At 37.5% G+C, this 15,061-nt stretch overlaps 1 protein-coding gene across 1 annotated transcript in view; it reads right to left on the bottom strand.

Moving 5' to 3' along the window:
• The window catches only part of snrnp200 (small nuclear ribonucleoprotein 200 (U5)), a 63,254-nt gene extending 48,767 nt beyond the window's left edge, over positions 1-14,487 (bottom strand). Inside the window, exons 1-4 of the mRNA XM_073057042.1 lie at positions 14,374-14,487; positions 12,188-12,351; positions 9,981-10,152; positions 5,503-5,695 (exon numbers count right to left, since the gene is read on the bottom strand). Coding sequence (XP_072913143.1) covers positions 5,503-5,695; positions 9,981-10,152; positions 12,188-12,351; positions 14,374-14,418 — 574 coding nt within the window. The 5' untranslated portion in view covers positions 14,419-14,487. The remainder of the gene's footprint in view (positions 1-5,502; positions 5,696-9,980; positions 10,153-12,187; positions 12,352-14,373) is intronic.
• Positions 14,488-15,061: the final 574 nt, after the last annotated feature.

Below are 15,061 nucleotides of genomic sequence, written 5' to 3'. Positions count from 1 at the left end.
AGGAGAGGAGTTGCTATTCTTATCTCAAGCAAACTAAATTTTGAAAAAGTATTCGAAATAGGAGATAAGGGCAGATATATTCTGGTAAGGGAGACTTTAGACGAAAATTCAGTTACTCTATTGAATATATATGCACCCCTGGGAAGTGATATTAGTTTCTTTCAGAAAATTACTAATATTATGGTAATAGACACAGGAGGTCTCCTGATGTGTGGGGGAGACTTAAATTTACAATTACAACCAAACTTAGACTCTTCCAATAGAAAAACCTATGAAACAAAATCTTTGCATAAGAAAGTTAATACACTTTTTGAGGATGTTGGTTTAATTGATATATGGAGGGACCTTTTCCCTGACAGAAGGGATTACACTCATTATTCTGCTCCCCATTCTGTATATACTATTTCGTAACATTTAGAAAAGACAAAGCCAAAATAAACACCTGTGGAATTGGGATAATAGACGTAAGTTACCATGCACCTATATATTTATCTGTTGATTTTGACCTACAACCAAAGAATACTATTTGGAAACTAAATTCAGGTCTACTCAATGATCCCTACTTTAAGGAACAAATTAAAAAAGAAATTAGTCTTTAATTAGAATTCAATGATAATGGAGAGGTTTCACTTCCCATTCTATGGGATACTCTGAAGGCTGTTTTAAGAGGGAAAATTATAGCGATATCTTCATATAAGAAAAAAAATAAAGAATAAAACATTAGAGGAATTACAAAATAGGTTGAAGGAACTAGAAAAAAAAACACAAATTGAATTTGGCACAGGATACATTAGAGGAAATTTTTAAAATTAGGAATGAAGTTAATAGTTTGGCTACACAAGCAATCAGGAAAAATTTAATGTTTCTGAAACAGAGACATAATGAATGTGGATCTAAGTCTATGAAAATACTGGCGTGGAAACTGAAAAAAAAAATAGCAGAAAATACAATTCATAGAATGAGGGATCCAAGAACAAAAATGATTAAAAAAAAATAAGCTAAATGAAATTCAAGAAGCTTTTGAAGTGTTTTATAAAACTCTATATTCCAAAGTTCCAGGTGGAAGCACAACCCAAATTGACACCTTCCTGAATTCTCTAGAGTTACCCACTTTAAGCGAAGAACAAAATAGAACGATGACTGCTGACATAACTGAAGTTGAACTAAAAGCTGCAATAAGTAGGCTTAAATTAAGCAAGTCACCAGGATCAGATGGGTATACGGCAGAGTGGTACAAAGAATTTAAAAATGAGTTAATTCCTGTATTACTCCCCACATTGAACTGGGCTCTAAAAAGGCACAAATGCCACCCAGCTGGAAGGAAGTGATAATCTCAGCTATACTGAAAGAAGGGAAGGATAAAATGGAATGTGAGTCATTTAGACCAATATCATTTCTTAATGTAGATTATAGATTATTTAGCTCCGTCATGGCCAAACAATTAGAAGAGTTTCTACCCATACTGATACATAACGATCAGACCGGTTTTATACAACAACGCCAAACACAAGACAATATGCGAAGGACACTTCACATTATGGATCTCATACAAAAAAATAGAATCGAAGCAATAGTGATAAGCGTGGACACTGAAAAGGCATTTGATTCGGTTAATTGGAATTTTCTTTATAGAATTTTACATAGATTTGGTTTTCATGACACAATTATTAGAACTAGACAGGCACTATATGACAACCCTAATGCTAGGATTAAAATCAATGGATATTTATCAAACAGTTTTACCCTAGAAAGGGGCACGAGACAGGGTTGTGCATGGTCACCGCTACTCTTCGCACTATATCTGGAACCATTAGCTCAATACATCAGACAAAATGAAGATATCTGGGGAATTACTATTAAAGGGACAGAGCATAAATTAGCCTGTTACGCGGATGACATTTTGATCTATCCAGGGCAACCAACATACTCTTTACCATATAACAATTACAGCACGGAAACAGGCCATCTTGGCCCTTCTAGTCCGTGCCAACGCTTACACTCATCTAGTCCCACTGGCCCGCACTCAGCCCATAACCCTCCATTCCTTTCCTATCCATATACCTATCCAATTTTACTTTAACTGACAATACCAAACCTGCCTCTACCACTTCTACTGGAAGCTCATTCCACACAGCTACCACTCTGAGTAAAGAAATTCCCCCTCATGTTACCCTTAAACTTTTGCCCCTTAACTCTCAAATCATGTCCTCTTGTTTGAATCTCCCCTACTCTCAATGGAAAAAGCCTATCCACATAAACTCGATCTATCCCCCTCATTATTTTAAATACCTCTATCAAGTCCCCCCTCAACTTTCTACGCTCCAAAGACCAATTTACCTAATTGATGCAATCCTTTGAACAATATGGTCAATTATCAGGATATAAGCTCAACATAGATAAAACCCAATTACTTTCATATAACTATAGCCCACCAAGAGAAATTGAAAGTAGATATCCCTGGGCATGGCAAACAAAGTCTTTCAAATATTTGGGCATCATTATGCCAAAAGATTTGACAAAATTATCAGAATGTAATTATCAGCCTTTATATAAAAAAATTAAAATAACAAGATGGAACCTAATTCCTTTTTTTAGTCTCAGTTCAAGGATTGAATCTATTAAAATGAATATCAATACTTTCAGACCCTACCAATAGAGATTAATCAAAATCAATTCAATGAATGGAACAAAATGTTATCAAGATATATTTGGTAAGGTAAAAGCCTAGAGTTCATCTCAAAACTCTGCAATTAGCCAAGGAAAAGGGGGGGGGGGATGGGGCCTACCTTCTCTTAGAGATTATTATTTTGCAGCACAGTTGAAAGCTGTGATATGTTGGTCAACCCATTATATGACGCTCAATGGAAAATCATTGAGGGAGGATACTTCCCATCCCCATACAGGAAATTTTGGCTGACAACAACCTACAAAGGTACATAAATACTATTGATAACCCATGGGTGAAATGGACTCTTAAAATATGGAAAACTTATAAAAGAATATAAACTAGAAGGGGATATTACAATTCTTAAATGGTGTGCATATGACTCGGAATTTACACCAAATAAATTGGGTGCTAGATTTAAGGACTGGACAGCTAAAGGAATAACAGTTCTTTGCAATATAATGAAAGAAAGAACACTATTCAGTTTTGAAATGCTTAAAGTGCAACACTTATTAGAAAAACAAGACTTTTATCGGTATTTACAGATGCGACCAAGACAAGAACATGTTTGATAGAGTTATTTAGAAAAGCATATATTTCAGATAACTGTAGTAGAATCATTTCAAGCGTGTATAAGTGTTTATCAAATCTTAAAACACATTCAACTTCATACATTAAAACAAAATGGGAGAAGGAAGGAGGGAATAATTATATCTGAGGAAGAATGGGCAATAATATGGACGTATCTATGGAAGTGTACCAGTTCACAGAAGTGGAGGGAGTTCAGATGGAAAAACTTGGTAAGATATTTTATTACACCCTCTCAGAAATCCCATTATGATAGTAACCTCCCTGTTTACTGGAGAAATTGTGGAAATCAAAATGCAAACCATTATCATATTTTCTGGGAATGCCCCGTTATCAAAGAGTGGGATACACAATGCCCTACAAGACATCTTTAAATGTGAAATACCCTTAGAAAGTAAGACCATATATTTTGGGTATATACTTCAAGAATGGTTGAAAAGAGATAAATATTTAATGAATATACTGTTGGTGGCTGGTAAAAGGACTCTTACTAGGAAATGGTTATCACAGGAGAGTCCAACCTTAAACGCATGGATGGAAATTACAATGGACATTTACAAAATGGAGAACAGCACCTGTTAATCATAAGTTGGAACATTTGATTCTTACTGGGAAAAATGGTTTAACTACATAACACCTCCTAGGCCTGATTTTATTCTCACAAATCAATGAATATGTTGTAAAAAAAAGTTCACTCCCTACTTGTACATAGTTTTCTCCTTTTGCTTGTTCTTTCTTTCCTCTCTTTTCTTTAAGTGTGTACCTCAAATAAATATTATGTGGAGAATTGTGGCAAATATGTATATATGGCATATATGGTATATATGTACAATGTCTGAAATAAATCTTACAAAAATGTTTGCTTGATGATGAACTTCGATAAAAAATAAATTACAAAAAAAAAGTTGAAGAGGACAAAAATACCTTAACAAATCCACAATCCCCGTCATTGACTTACTTTTGTGATACAGTAATTTAGCATGTTCAGAATTCAGGTAGCATATCAGATTTACTAGATTATTGGATGTTATGACTATTCATAATCCAATTCATTTTGATTAACATTTTTTAATTGATTTTTTAATGCATTTTCTACAACACTACAAATAGAAAAACCCAAACCAAAATAAAAAATTAATGCAGTGCAAAATAAACATACAATAATAATATAATACAGAAAAGATAATTGAAAAAGCACCTAAATTGAAGTCATGTAAAGTTAGTATCCTCCCCAAGCCCCACAACAAAAAAAAAACTCCAGACCAACCACAACACAATATAGAGAATATAAATCAGGACATTCAAACCCCCAAAACTGTAAATACGCTTGAAAACAGAAGATAATAATGCCTACTACCAAAAAAAAAAGAGCTGAAAGTAACGGACTGGAAAAAAACCTTAATTAAGAGGAAAGTTATGAAAGTACTCAATAAAAGGTCCCCAGACCTTATGGAACTTTATATCCGAATTAAGAATTGAATAATGAATTTTTTCAAGGTCTAAACAGGACATAATATCGTTAAGCCATTGAGCATGCGTGGGCGGGGGAACATCTCTCCATCTAAGGAGGATTAGACGTCTAGCCAGGAGAGAAGCAAAAGATAATATTCGACACTTAGTCGAACTCAAACGTATATCTGTCTCACCCAAAAAACCAAACAGAGCAATTAAAGGGTTAGGTTCTAAGTGGTGATTCAGAATACAGGATAAAGTTACAAAAACATCCTTCCAAAATTTCTCCAAACTAGGACAGGACCAGTACATATGAATAAGAGAAGCCTCGCTCCTTCTGCATTTAATTTAGATTTGGACATATGGGCTCTATGAACAATCTTAAACTGTAAAAGGCAATGGCGAGCACAAAGAGAGGTTGAATTAACCGATTTGAGAATCGAGTCCCAAATCTCAACAGATAAAAGAGATATTTTTTATCAGATGCTCCCAAGCCATTCTAATTTTATCCGCAGGGGCACGCCATAAGAATGCTAATTTATGATTAACATTTAAAAGAATAAGATATTACACAATAGAATGATAAATGTTCCAGTGATCATAGCAAGTTTCAAGGGAGTGCAGAAAGCAGGGCCCCAGTGAGCAGGACAGGAGAACAAGAACTGGCATCCTAGAGAGCAGCAAACATTACATGGTTTGCCAGACTATTTTTTTAATAGTCAGGCTGCACATTAAAGTTTTATTGTGATAAGTTTCAACCACTTCCTTTTTAGCTGGTAATTGTTGATCCCACTTACCCATATTCTGAACCTCTTTGTCTCCTCCATAGTCACTAATTTTTTTTCCCAAGTTTACTAGCACATGGTAGCGAGTATCTTCCAATTGTCCCAGCAGCATTTCTATCTCCTTTCGCCGTTCCTTATCGCGCAGTTTATCATTTTTCAATACAGCCAAGACCTCATCTGCAGCTCCACAAAGAATATCACGGGGCTATAAAAGAAACAAAATTATCTTGCACACTTAAAGAAAATCTCATTATAAGTATGACTGCAACTGCACTTAGTGGAAAAATTATTAATTTTCTTTGCCCACCTCTCTCTACAGAAAGTCACTGATTATTTGTGTTTCAGATGTAACTGCAGAGAGAATAAACAGTGACAATGTACTCATCCTATCTGTATAATACTTTTAAGTGACATGGGGAATAAGACAGACAAGCTGAGAAACACAAAACTAACTGATAGTTCAAAGGCTAAACAATAGGAAAGGAAGCTAATCAACTCGGATTATATGTGAAAATTAAAATAATCTAAAGGAAAAGTAATGAAAATAAGTTAAACAGAAGTATTGAAATAATAACCTGCCAAAATGTGATCTAATGAAAAAAAAAGCCTAAGCACTATTTGATCAATATGCTTGTTGCAGATTGACTAGTTGAACTCTTCCAACACTTGTCTGTTTAGTTCAGATTCCAGCATCTGCAGTCTTAGTAGTTTTCTATTACTGGTGAATAATCTCATTGACCAAAATTAACTCTACAATGCTAAATCATACCTAATTATTTAGCTCATACAAAAAGATAGATAATTTTAGATAAGCAAGAACTTGTCTTACATAAAATATGTTACATATTGTGAGCCAATCACTGTCCTTAAAACAATAAAGGCATCCCTCTGTCTGATTTATCCAGGGAAATCAATCACTTAAAACTTCCAGTGCAACAAACACTTGCAATGGAAGTGTCTGCGTTTGTGTCTGTGGTTTCCGTGCATGAAGTTAATTTATGTTTATATCAAAGACCAATCTACACTAGTCTTTTTGGACAAAATGAAACCAGACCACTTAAAGTTGTATCTTATTAACTTACGATGCCTAAAATTATACATCTGAACAACCTGCAGTGAATTTTTTAAAAATTCCTACTTCCTTACAAACTCTCCAAATAACATTCCTATATGCTTGGATTTAATTTCTTAATTCTAAGCTATTTATCTGCATTGAACAATTCATCTTTATTTATCTTTAAAATGAAAATCAAATGAACTGCAGATGCTGAAAATATGAAATAAAAGCAAATCCTGGGCACACCCAAGGAGTTGGACAGCATCTGTGGAAAGGGAAACAAAATTAAAGTTTCAGATTGAGACATTTGTCAGAATTGGAAAAATGTTTTAAATTGAAGAGAGAATAGTGACAGGACATCTATGAATCAAAGCGAATTACCTGTAAGGGTAGGGTTGTTATGGTGATAGAATGAGAAATCATCCTGACGACAGTTTATTGGAGACAGCTACATAGTGAGAATATGAACAATGGAGTTTAAAAAGTTGAAAAGTACAAGACTGTAGAGTGTGTCCAGAGTCCAGGTGTGCTAATGGGGAGAGAAAATTTGAAGCAATTTCACAAAAGACTAATTCTGCTACAGACAGAGAAAGCAGGATGATGATGTGTGGTTTCTCAAGTTTCCCCTTTTCTGTTGTCTCCTGTAATGTTTTTTCCTAACAACACAAGAGGACAGTGACAGACATTTCAATATTGAAGTGTGACAAAGAAATAAAGTAACAGGCAACAGGAACTTTAGGGTCAACCCTGCAGACTCAGTGCAGGGGCTCAGCAAAGCGGTCACACAATCTGCTTTCTGCTTCTGCAAAGGAGACAACACTGTGACTACACTGACTGCATGATAATGCATAGGAAGCATAGTACAATGCCTATAAAAAGCGTTCACCACCCCCCCCCCCCACCCCCGGGAAGTTTTCACGTTTTATTGTTTTACAACATTGAATCACAGTGGATTTAATTCTTTCTGATCAACAGAAAGACTCGTTCAGTCTATGTGGATAGGTCTCTACCAGCATTGCACATCTAGATACTGCAATTTTTTCCAATCTTCCCATCCATCAAGCTCTGTCAGATTGCATGGGGATCATGAGTGAACAGCCCTTTTCACATCCAGTCATAAATTCTCAATTGGATTGAGATCGGGACTCTGATTTAGCCACGCCTGGACACTGAATGCTGCTTTTAAGCCATTCTTGTGCAGTTTTAGCTTTATGTTGGGGTCATTGTCTTGCTGGAAAGCAAATTTTCACAGTTCTCTTACAGACTGCATCAAGGTTTCCCCCAGGATTTCCCTGTATTTTGCTTACACCAAACATAGCTTTTGGTCTGATGGTCAAAAAGCTCAATTTTGGTTTCACCAGACCATAGAACCTCCTTTGAGCTGACTTCAGTTTCCCACCTGATGTCCAGCAAAACTCTAGCCGAGATTTCATGTGAGTTTTTTTTCAACTCTGGCTTTCCCTTAAGCCGCTCTCTCATAAGGCTGTGACTGGTGAAGCACCCGGGCAACAATTGTATGTACAGTCTCTCCCATCTCAGCCACTGAAGCTTGTAACTCCTCCAGAGTTGTCACAGGTCTCTTGATGGCCTCGCTCATTAGTCCCCTTCTTGCATAGTCACTCAGTTTTTGAGGGTGGCCTCCTCTAGGTAGATTTACAGCTGTGCCATATTCTTTCCATTTATTAATGATTGACTTAACTGTTCTCCAAGGGATATTCAGTGACTTGGAAATTTTCCTGTATCCATCTCCTGAATTATGCTTTTCAATAACCTTTTCGCAGAGTTGCTCTTTTGGCTTCATGGTATAGTTTTTGCCAGGATACTGACTCACCAGTAGTTGGACATAGAAACAGAAAAACCTACAGCACAACACAGGCCCTTCGGCCCACAAAGCTGTGCCGAATATGTCCCTACCTTAGAACTACCTAGGCTTTACACATAGCTCTCTATTTTTCTAAGCTCCATGTAGCCATCCAGGAGTTTCTTAAAAGACCCTATTGTTTCCACCTCCACCACCGCTGCCAACACAGAATAGACAGAATTTCATGCACAGAATGGACCTTCCAGATACAGGTGTATTTTTACTACAATCAATTCATCACCTTGACTGCACATAGGTGATCTCCATTTAACTAATTATGTGACTTATAAAACCAATTGGCTGCACCAGTGAAGATTTGGTGTGTCAGATTAAAGGGATGAGTACTTATGCAATCAACTATTTTGTGTTTTATATTTGTAGTTAATCTAGATCACTTTGTAAAGATCTGTTTCCACTTTGACATGAAAGAATCTTTTGCTGTTGATCAGTGTAAAAAAAAGCAAAATTAAACCCATTGTGATTTAATGTTGTAAGACAATTAAAAACATGAAAATTTCCAAGGGGGATGAATACTTTTTTATATATATATATATATATATATATATATATATATATATATATATATATATATATATATATATATATATATATATATATATATATATATAGGTACTGAAAAATTGCTGCTACACTTGGAGAAATTGTTTTGGATCACTGGATGATGAGAGACGAGATGAAGGGGACCATGCAGTCACAGGAAGAACGTGTAAACTCCACATGGACAGAAGCAGAGGTCAGATTTTAGCTAAACAAGCTGCTCCGTCGTGGACAGGTGCAAGAAACAGGTATGGGTGCAATCAAGGAGTCAGAGAGAGGAGAAGTTACAGTTCATGAAGGAAGGTATTTCAGAGGCATCTGCATCAGAAGTCTCATCAAAAGAAGTATGACAGAGAAACTGGGAAAATGGAGGTAGTCCGGGAGAAAATGTAGTAGATTTTTACTACACAAGTTAAAGCTTTCAGACTTGTACTGTGTGTTTTACCGTTAGCATATCCCCAGATGAAGACAGACAGATTCAGAAAGAGATGAATTGGAGATTAACCACGTGAGGGGAAAGAGTTACATTGAAACTGGCCACTAAAATAATGAAATTTTTGAGTACTGTTTTGAATTATTTATCCTCATTTACTCTTAAGTGATCATGCAAGAATTGAATATGAAACAACATGATTAACATTCAGAATTTTATCCATAAAGACTTGTATTTCAAAAACAACTTTCACAACTGTAAGATGTTCTATATTTTTAGGTGTAGTTAATATGATAATGTAACAAAAGCAACAGCTAATTTTATGCATAATCTCCCCAAAGCACTAATATGACATCAAGCCATTATTCAATTTGTCTGAAGTGACATGAATTTTTTCTTGCAGGCAGAAAAGTCAATGGCAACCCTTGACAAAAACAATGTTACCTCAGAACTAAAAAGAAGCTTCAGCACAGATTATACGCTTGTACCAACAATGGAGCAAAGCACTAACATTTTTATCAGTGAACTGGCAATGAAAGCTGCCCAGCTGCCCGGGCTATCTATATTGTGGATACTCATACCTGGTCACCAAGAGCAGCCTGAATGAAGCTAAGTAGCACCTCATAGGTCTCTCTTGTCTCTTTTGTTTTTGGTTTGTACACAATCCCAACCATCTCATCAATGCCCTCTGACAGCAGTGTATATCCTTTCATTTTATTCATGTCATGACGGTCTTCATCACGCTTCCTCCGCCTGTGTGAAAAGAACCAAATAGTTAAATAAAAGATGAAATAGGAAGCCATATTTGAGCACAGTAACGCATTGAACGGAAAAATTATCCGGCTCAGAGCCCAGCAAAATAGCTTAGAAACATGACCAGAAATATTCTGGTAAACTCCTAGGCAAAAAAAAAATCAACCACACTTGTGCAAAAAACTTCCATAAATGAATGGCTTGAACTTATTCAGGTGTTAACCAAAATAAAGAATACAAAAATCACATTTATACAGGGTCTCTGCACACCACCTGGAATCAGCCCCGTTAAATCACTTTGAAGCCTAAATGTCATTATTTTCAAGTGTAAATTGCAGAAAATTTATAAAATGTAAGAACTCAAACAAAAATTACTTGATAACCAGTTTCTTCTCTCCTGAACTTCCACTATTATTAAGGACATATATACAGAAAGGTGCCGTAAAGGGCCAGTAACATCATGAAGGATCCCACATACCCTGCTCATGGACTGTTTGTCTCAATCCCATTAGGGAGTGGGCTATGTAACATTGAGCTTGGAGCAGAATCAAAAACAGTTACTTTCCCCAAGCAGCAAGACTAATGAACACCTCCACACACTAACTCCACCACTGCTTCATTGTCTCGCATTCAGTGAACTTATGTCAGCCTAGCTTCACTTTATGGATGTACGATCAAAGTATATAAACTTGTGTATTTATATTTACTGTACATTTTTTCATTGTCATTGTCATTTTTTCATATTTATTGTCATTGTGTGCTTTAGCTTTATCCAATACTTTTTGTGCTGCATCGGATCCAGAGTAACAATTATTTCACTCTTACACTTGTGAGTAGTAAATGACATTAAACAATCTTAAATCTTGAACTGTAGAAATATGAACACACCTGTGCCTTCTCCTCAGCAGAAAGCAGATTTTAGCATCTCCCCAATGGCCTTCACCAAGTTTTACAGGTGCAGAATATAGAGTATCTATGGCAACTGCTCTGCCCAAGACAAGAAACTGAGAACCAGCCTCCTTTCCACACTTCCTGCTGCCTCAGATAAGCAGCCAACAAAATCAAAGACCCCTTTATTAGGCAAAAGATCAAAAAGCTTGAGAATACGTACTCCAAAAGGACAGCTTCTGTTTAGCAGAATTAAGACTCCTGAACAAACCTCTTGTATGATCTGTTCATTTCTCAATCTCTGTCACCATGCCCCTTGAATGATATTTGTCTACCTGCACTGCACTTTCGCTGTAACTGTAATACTACATACTACTGCATAATGTTATTGTTTTTCCTTTTCAGTGTGCTGACATGCAAAAGTATTTCACAGTAACTGGGCACACAGAGGCTGTGTACAAGAAAGGCCAGAGTCACCTCTACTTCCAGAAGAGACTGAGGCCCTTTGGAGTATGCAGGCTTCTCGTTCACAAGTTCTACCAGCCTGTTGTCACCAGTACAACCTTCTATGCGGTGGTGAGCTGGGACAATGGCCTCAACATGGATGATGCCAACAGGCTCAATAAACTGATTAGAAAGGCTGGCTCTGTTATAGGAATCAAAACTGGACACACTGGAGGCTGTGGTAGAACAAAAGACCCTATGGAAAATCCTGGCAATTCTGGACAATGTGTCTCACCCTCTGCATGCCACCTTGGCTGAACAAAGGAACGCTTTTAGTAATAGACTAAGACAGTTGTGCTGCTCCAAAGAGTGCCATATAAGGTCAATCTTACCCTCGGCCATTAAGCTCTATAAAGAGTCAACCTATAGCTGGGGAAGTGATGACCCCCTCCTGTTAGACTGTTTGGGGTAACTTATTTTTTTATTCTTTCTTACTTCTCTTCGAATATTTGTATGTCTGTCCACTTGTAATGCTACTGTGACACTGTAATTTCCTTTGAGATCAATAAAATCTCTCTCTACATATGACTGTAACCAAATACAAAATTAAAGATTGGTATACCATACCATGACTGGACAACCAATGCCTCCAATTCCAAATTAACTTCAATCTTAATATGTTGGCAATATAAGCATTACTTACTTTGCTCGCCTCTCCTCTTGCAGCTGTGGTTTTGTTCTCTGAGCTTTGTCTCCCATCCGGGACCCTTCCAGCTTTCCCACCAGTGACAACACTTCTCCTGTTGGCTCATCTCGCCTCGTTCGGTCAATTAAGGAACGATCTGCTTGTAACACAAGATTGGAATTCTGCAATAGAGAAAGAAGTAAATTATTACAAAATATAAACTTAACAATATAAATAGTAATTCACAAAAACCTTTTTCCAAGTTTGCAACTCCACATATAAACCTCAATAAAATTAAGAAACATCTGCAACTACTCAACAGGGAATTTAGGGGTCCTGTTGGAAATGATGTTGTGTAATAATGAGAAACATAGTTGATTTGCTGTGTTTAAGAAATATACCAGTGGCTGGAGATAATTACTATTTGGTGTTTGCAAAGAGCGTAGAATATACAATTTTTTTTTTTTAGAGCAATGGGCATTAAGAACAGTGGGAAGAAATTAAACACAGATGTCACAAAAATGATTGTTTTGAGGTTTCTATTCTCCTAAATTCTCAGAAAATTTGAAGTAGATTTACAGTAGACCCATGGTAGCCTGACAATGCACACTAATCCAAAAGCAAAACACTGCCAACATTGCAATTAAACACAAACAGTGAAAATAACTCAGCAGTGTTTATACTTAAACACCATCAACTGAGATTTATCACCTTGGATCAACAGTCTGATGAAATCAAAGACTTAAAATGCAAACTTTATTTCTCTCTCCATAGATCCTGCCTGACCTACTAAATATGTAAGCTTCAACTTTCGATATTTCCTTCCTTACCTTCAACTTGGCCCCTGCAGAATATTCAATCCCTACAAGTTTAGGAGAACAGATGATTTAATAGAAGCACGCAAAACTGACAGGGCAAGCAGCAAAATGGTTATTTCCCAGCCAGGGAATCCAGAACTTGGGTGAGGTATCTCGGAATTCATGGTCACCAATTTACATAACACAGGGAGTTTCTCCCTTCAGAGTATCCTGGACCTTTGTAATTCTTTACTCCATAGAGCTACAAAGCTCAAGCTTTCACTGTATTCAAAATTCAGAAACAAGTCAATGGTCTACGTTCGTGCCAAAGCAGTGTTGGAAATCTAGAACTCAACTTGTGAAAGAGCAGCAGAAGCACGCACAACATCTACATAGCATTCACATGTGTATTTGAGATGCCAGCCCGTGATATAAGGCAGGATTGGGTTTTTTTTTAAAAACTGGAACGGGAAACAAGGCCTCCTTCTATTGCGAAAATGTCACTGTGATTCTTATAAAAGGTCACAATCCACCAAAAGTGCACTATTTATTGTAGTTAATCTTCTTGCAATGCCAATAATGCTAAACTTTATCCAGGTTTTTAAACTGGTACAGTACAAGCAGATGTGGGAGTGTGCACGCAAGGCTTCACCAATCAAAACGCAAACACAAGGAAATCTGCAGATGCTGGAAATTCAAACAACACACACAAAATGCTGGTGGAACGCAGCAGGTCAGGCAGTATCTATAGGGAGAAGTGCAGTCGACATTTCGGGACGAGACCCTTTGTCTGGACTAATTGAAAAAGATAATAAGGGATATGAAAGTGGAAGGGGGAAATCCGAAATGATAGAAGTCAGGAGGGGGAGGGATAAAGCTAAGAGCTGGAAAGTTGATTGGCGAAAGTGTATCCCTTTTGCCAATCAACTTTCCAGCTCTTAGCTTTATCCTCCCCAACACCCCCCCACCCCCCGTCTTCTCCTATCATTTCGGATTTCCCCCCCCCCACTTCCACTTTCAAATCTCTTACTAGTTCTTCTTTCAGTTAGTCCTGACGAAGGGTCTCGGCCCGAAACGTCGACTGCACTTCTTCCTATAGACGCTGCCTGGCCTCCTGCGTTCCACCAGCATTTTGTGTGTGTTTCACCCATCAAAAGTTTTTTTGGTATATAACCCGGTCTTTCTTTGCTTTCTACTCCTCACCCCCAACAGACACTATGACAGGCAGTGTTCGGACCCACTCCATGCTCACTGAGCTCATCACCACAGCAGGCCTCTGCCCTAGTACCAACATCCCACCAGGCGAGCTCTAACCCTAGCCGGCAATATAACTGAAACACGCTTCACCTAAAAGCAATACCTTTCAGTTGTAGTCAAGAACTGAAGCAGCTTTCCCTCCTTACTTACCGCTTTATACTCATACTGCAAACTGCGAGCAGTAACATCCGCCATGACTGCCGCCGCTCCACTTGCCCAACGACCCCGCCACCTTCCAACCTGACTTCCGGTTCAGCATGTATTTCCGGGTTAGGACTGACTGTAGTCTCCATGGTTACAATGTTCTCTCCTTCATCTGGGTGGACAACGGTTTTCGATGTTAATCGGGATTTGTACTCGCCGCGGGAAGTTTTAACCTTCATAGTGTGGAGTAGGTTTACAGTTTGTTAGCCTGGATGAGTCGGCTTATTTGGCCGCCATTTTACCCGTGGCCCGTCGCTACCCGCTGAACGCGATGTGGTGTCTGGCTGCAGTGGAGAGATGCGCCACAATGTCGGAACCATATGTAGAACAATACCGTCTGTGGTACGCAAACTTAATTAAATGCGCTGAGCTTCCCCATCCTGGACGTCAATGTCATCCCTATCAGACGTGATAATGGACGTCTGTTGGAGGAACTCAGGTCAGGTAGCATTTATGGAAATGAATAATATTTGATTGTTCGAGCTGAGTCCCTCCAACACTTTTAATGTCTTACAATGGACACGTGCAGTGTATTGATAAAACTTGAAATTTGGTTTATTTTCAGATATTTTAAAAATTTCATATTTGCAATACGTTCAATGTATTTTTATAATTTGCTATTTTCTTCCCATTG

Source organism: Hemitrygon akajei, chromosome 1 (assembly GCF_048418815.1).
Source record: "Hemitrygon akajei chromosome 1, sHemAka1.3, whole genome shotgun sequence".
Taxonomy (NCBI): Eukaryota; Metazoa; Chordata; class Chondrichthyes; order Myliobatiformes; family Dasyatidae; genus Hemitrygon; species Hemitrygon akajei.
The sequence above is the reverse complement of the archived record's forward strand: the minus strand, read 5'-3'. Positions and strand labels throughout refer to the sequence as shown.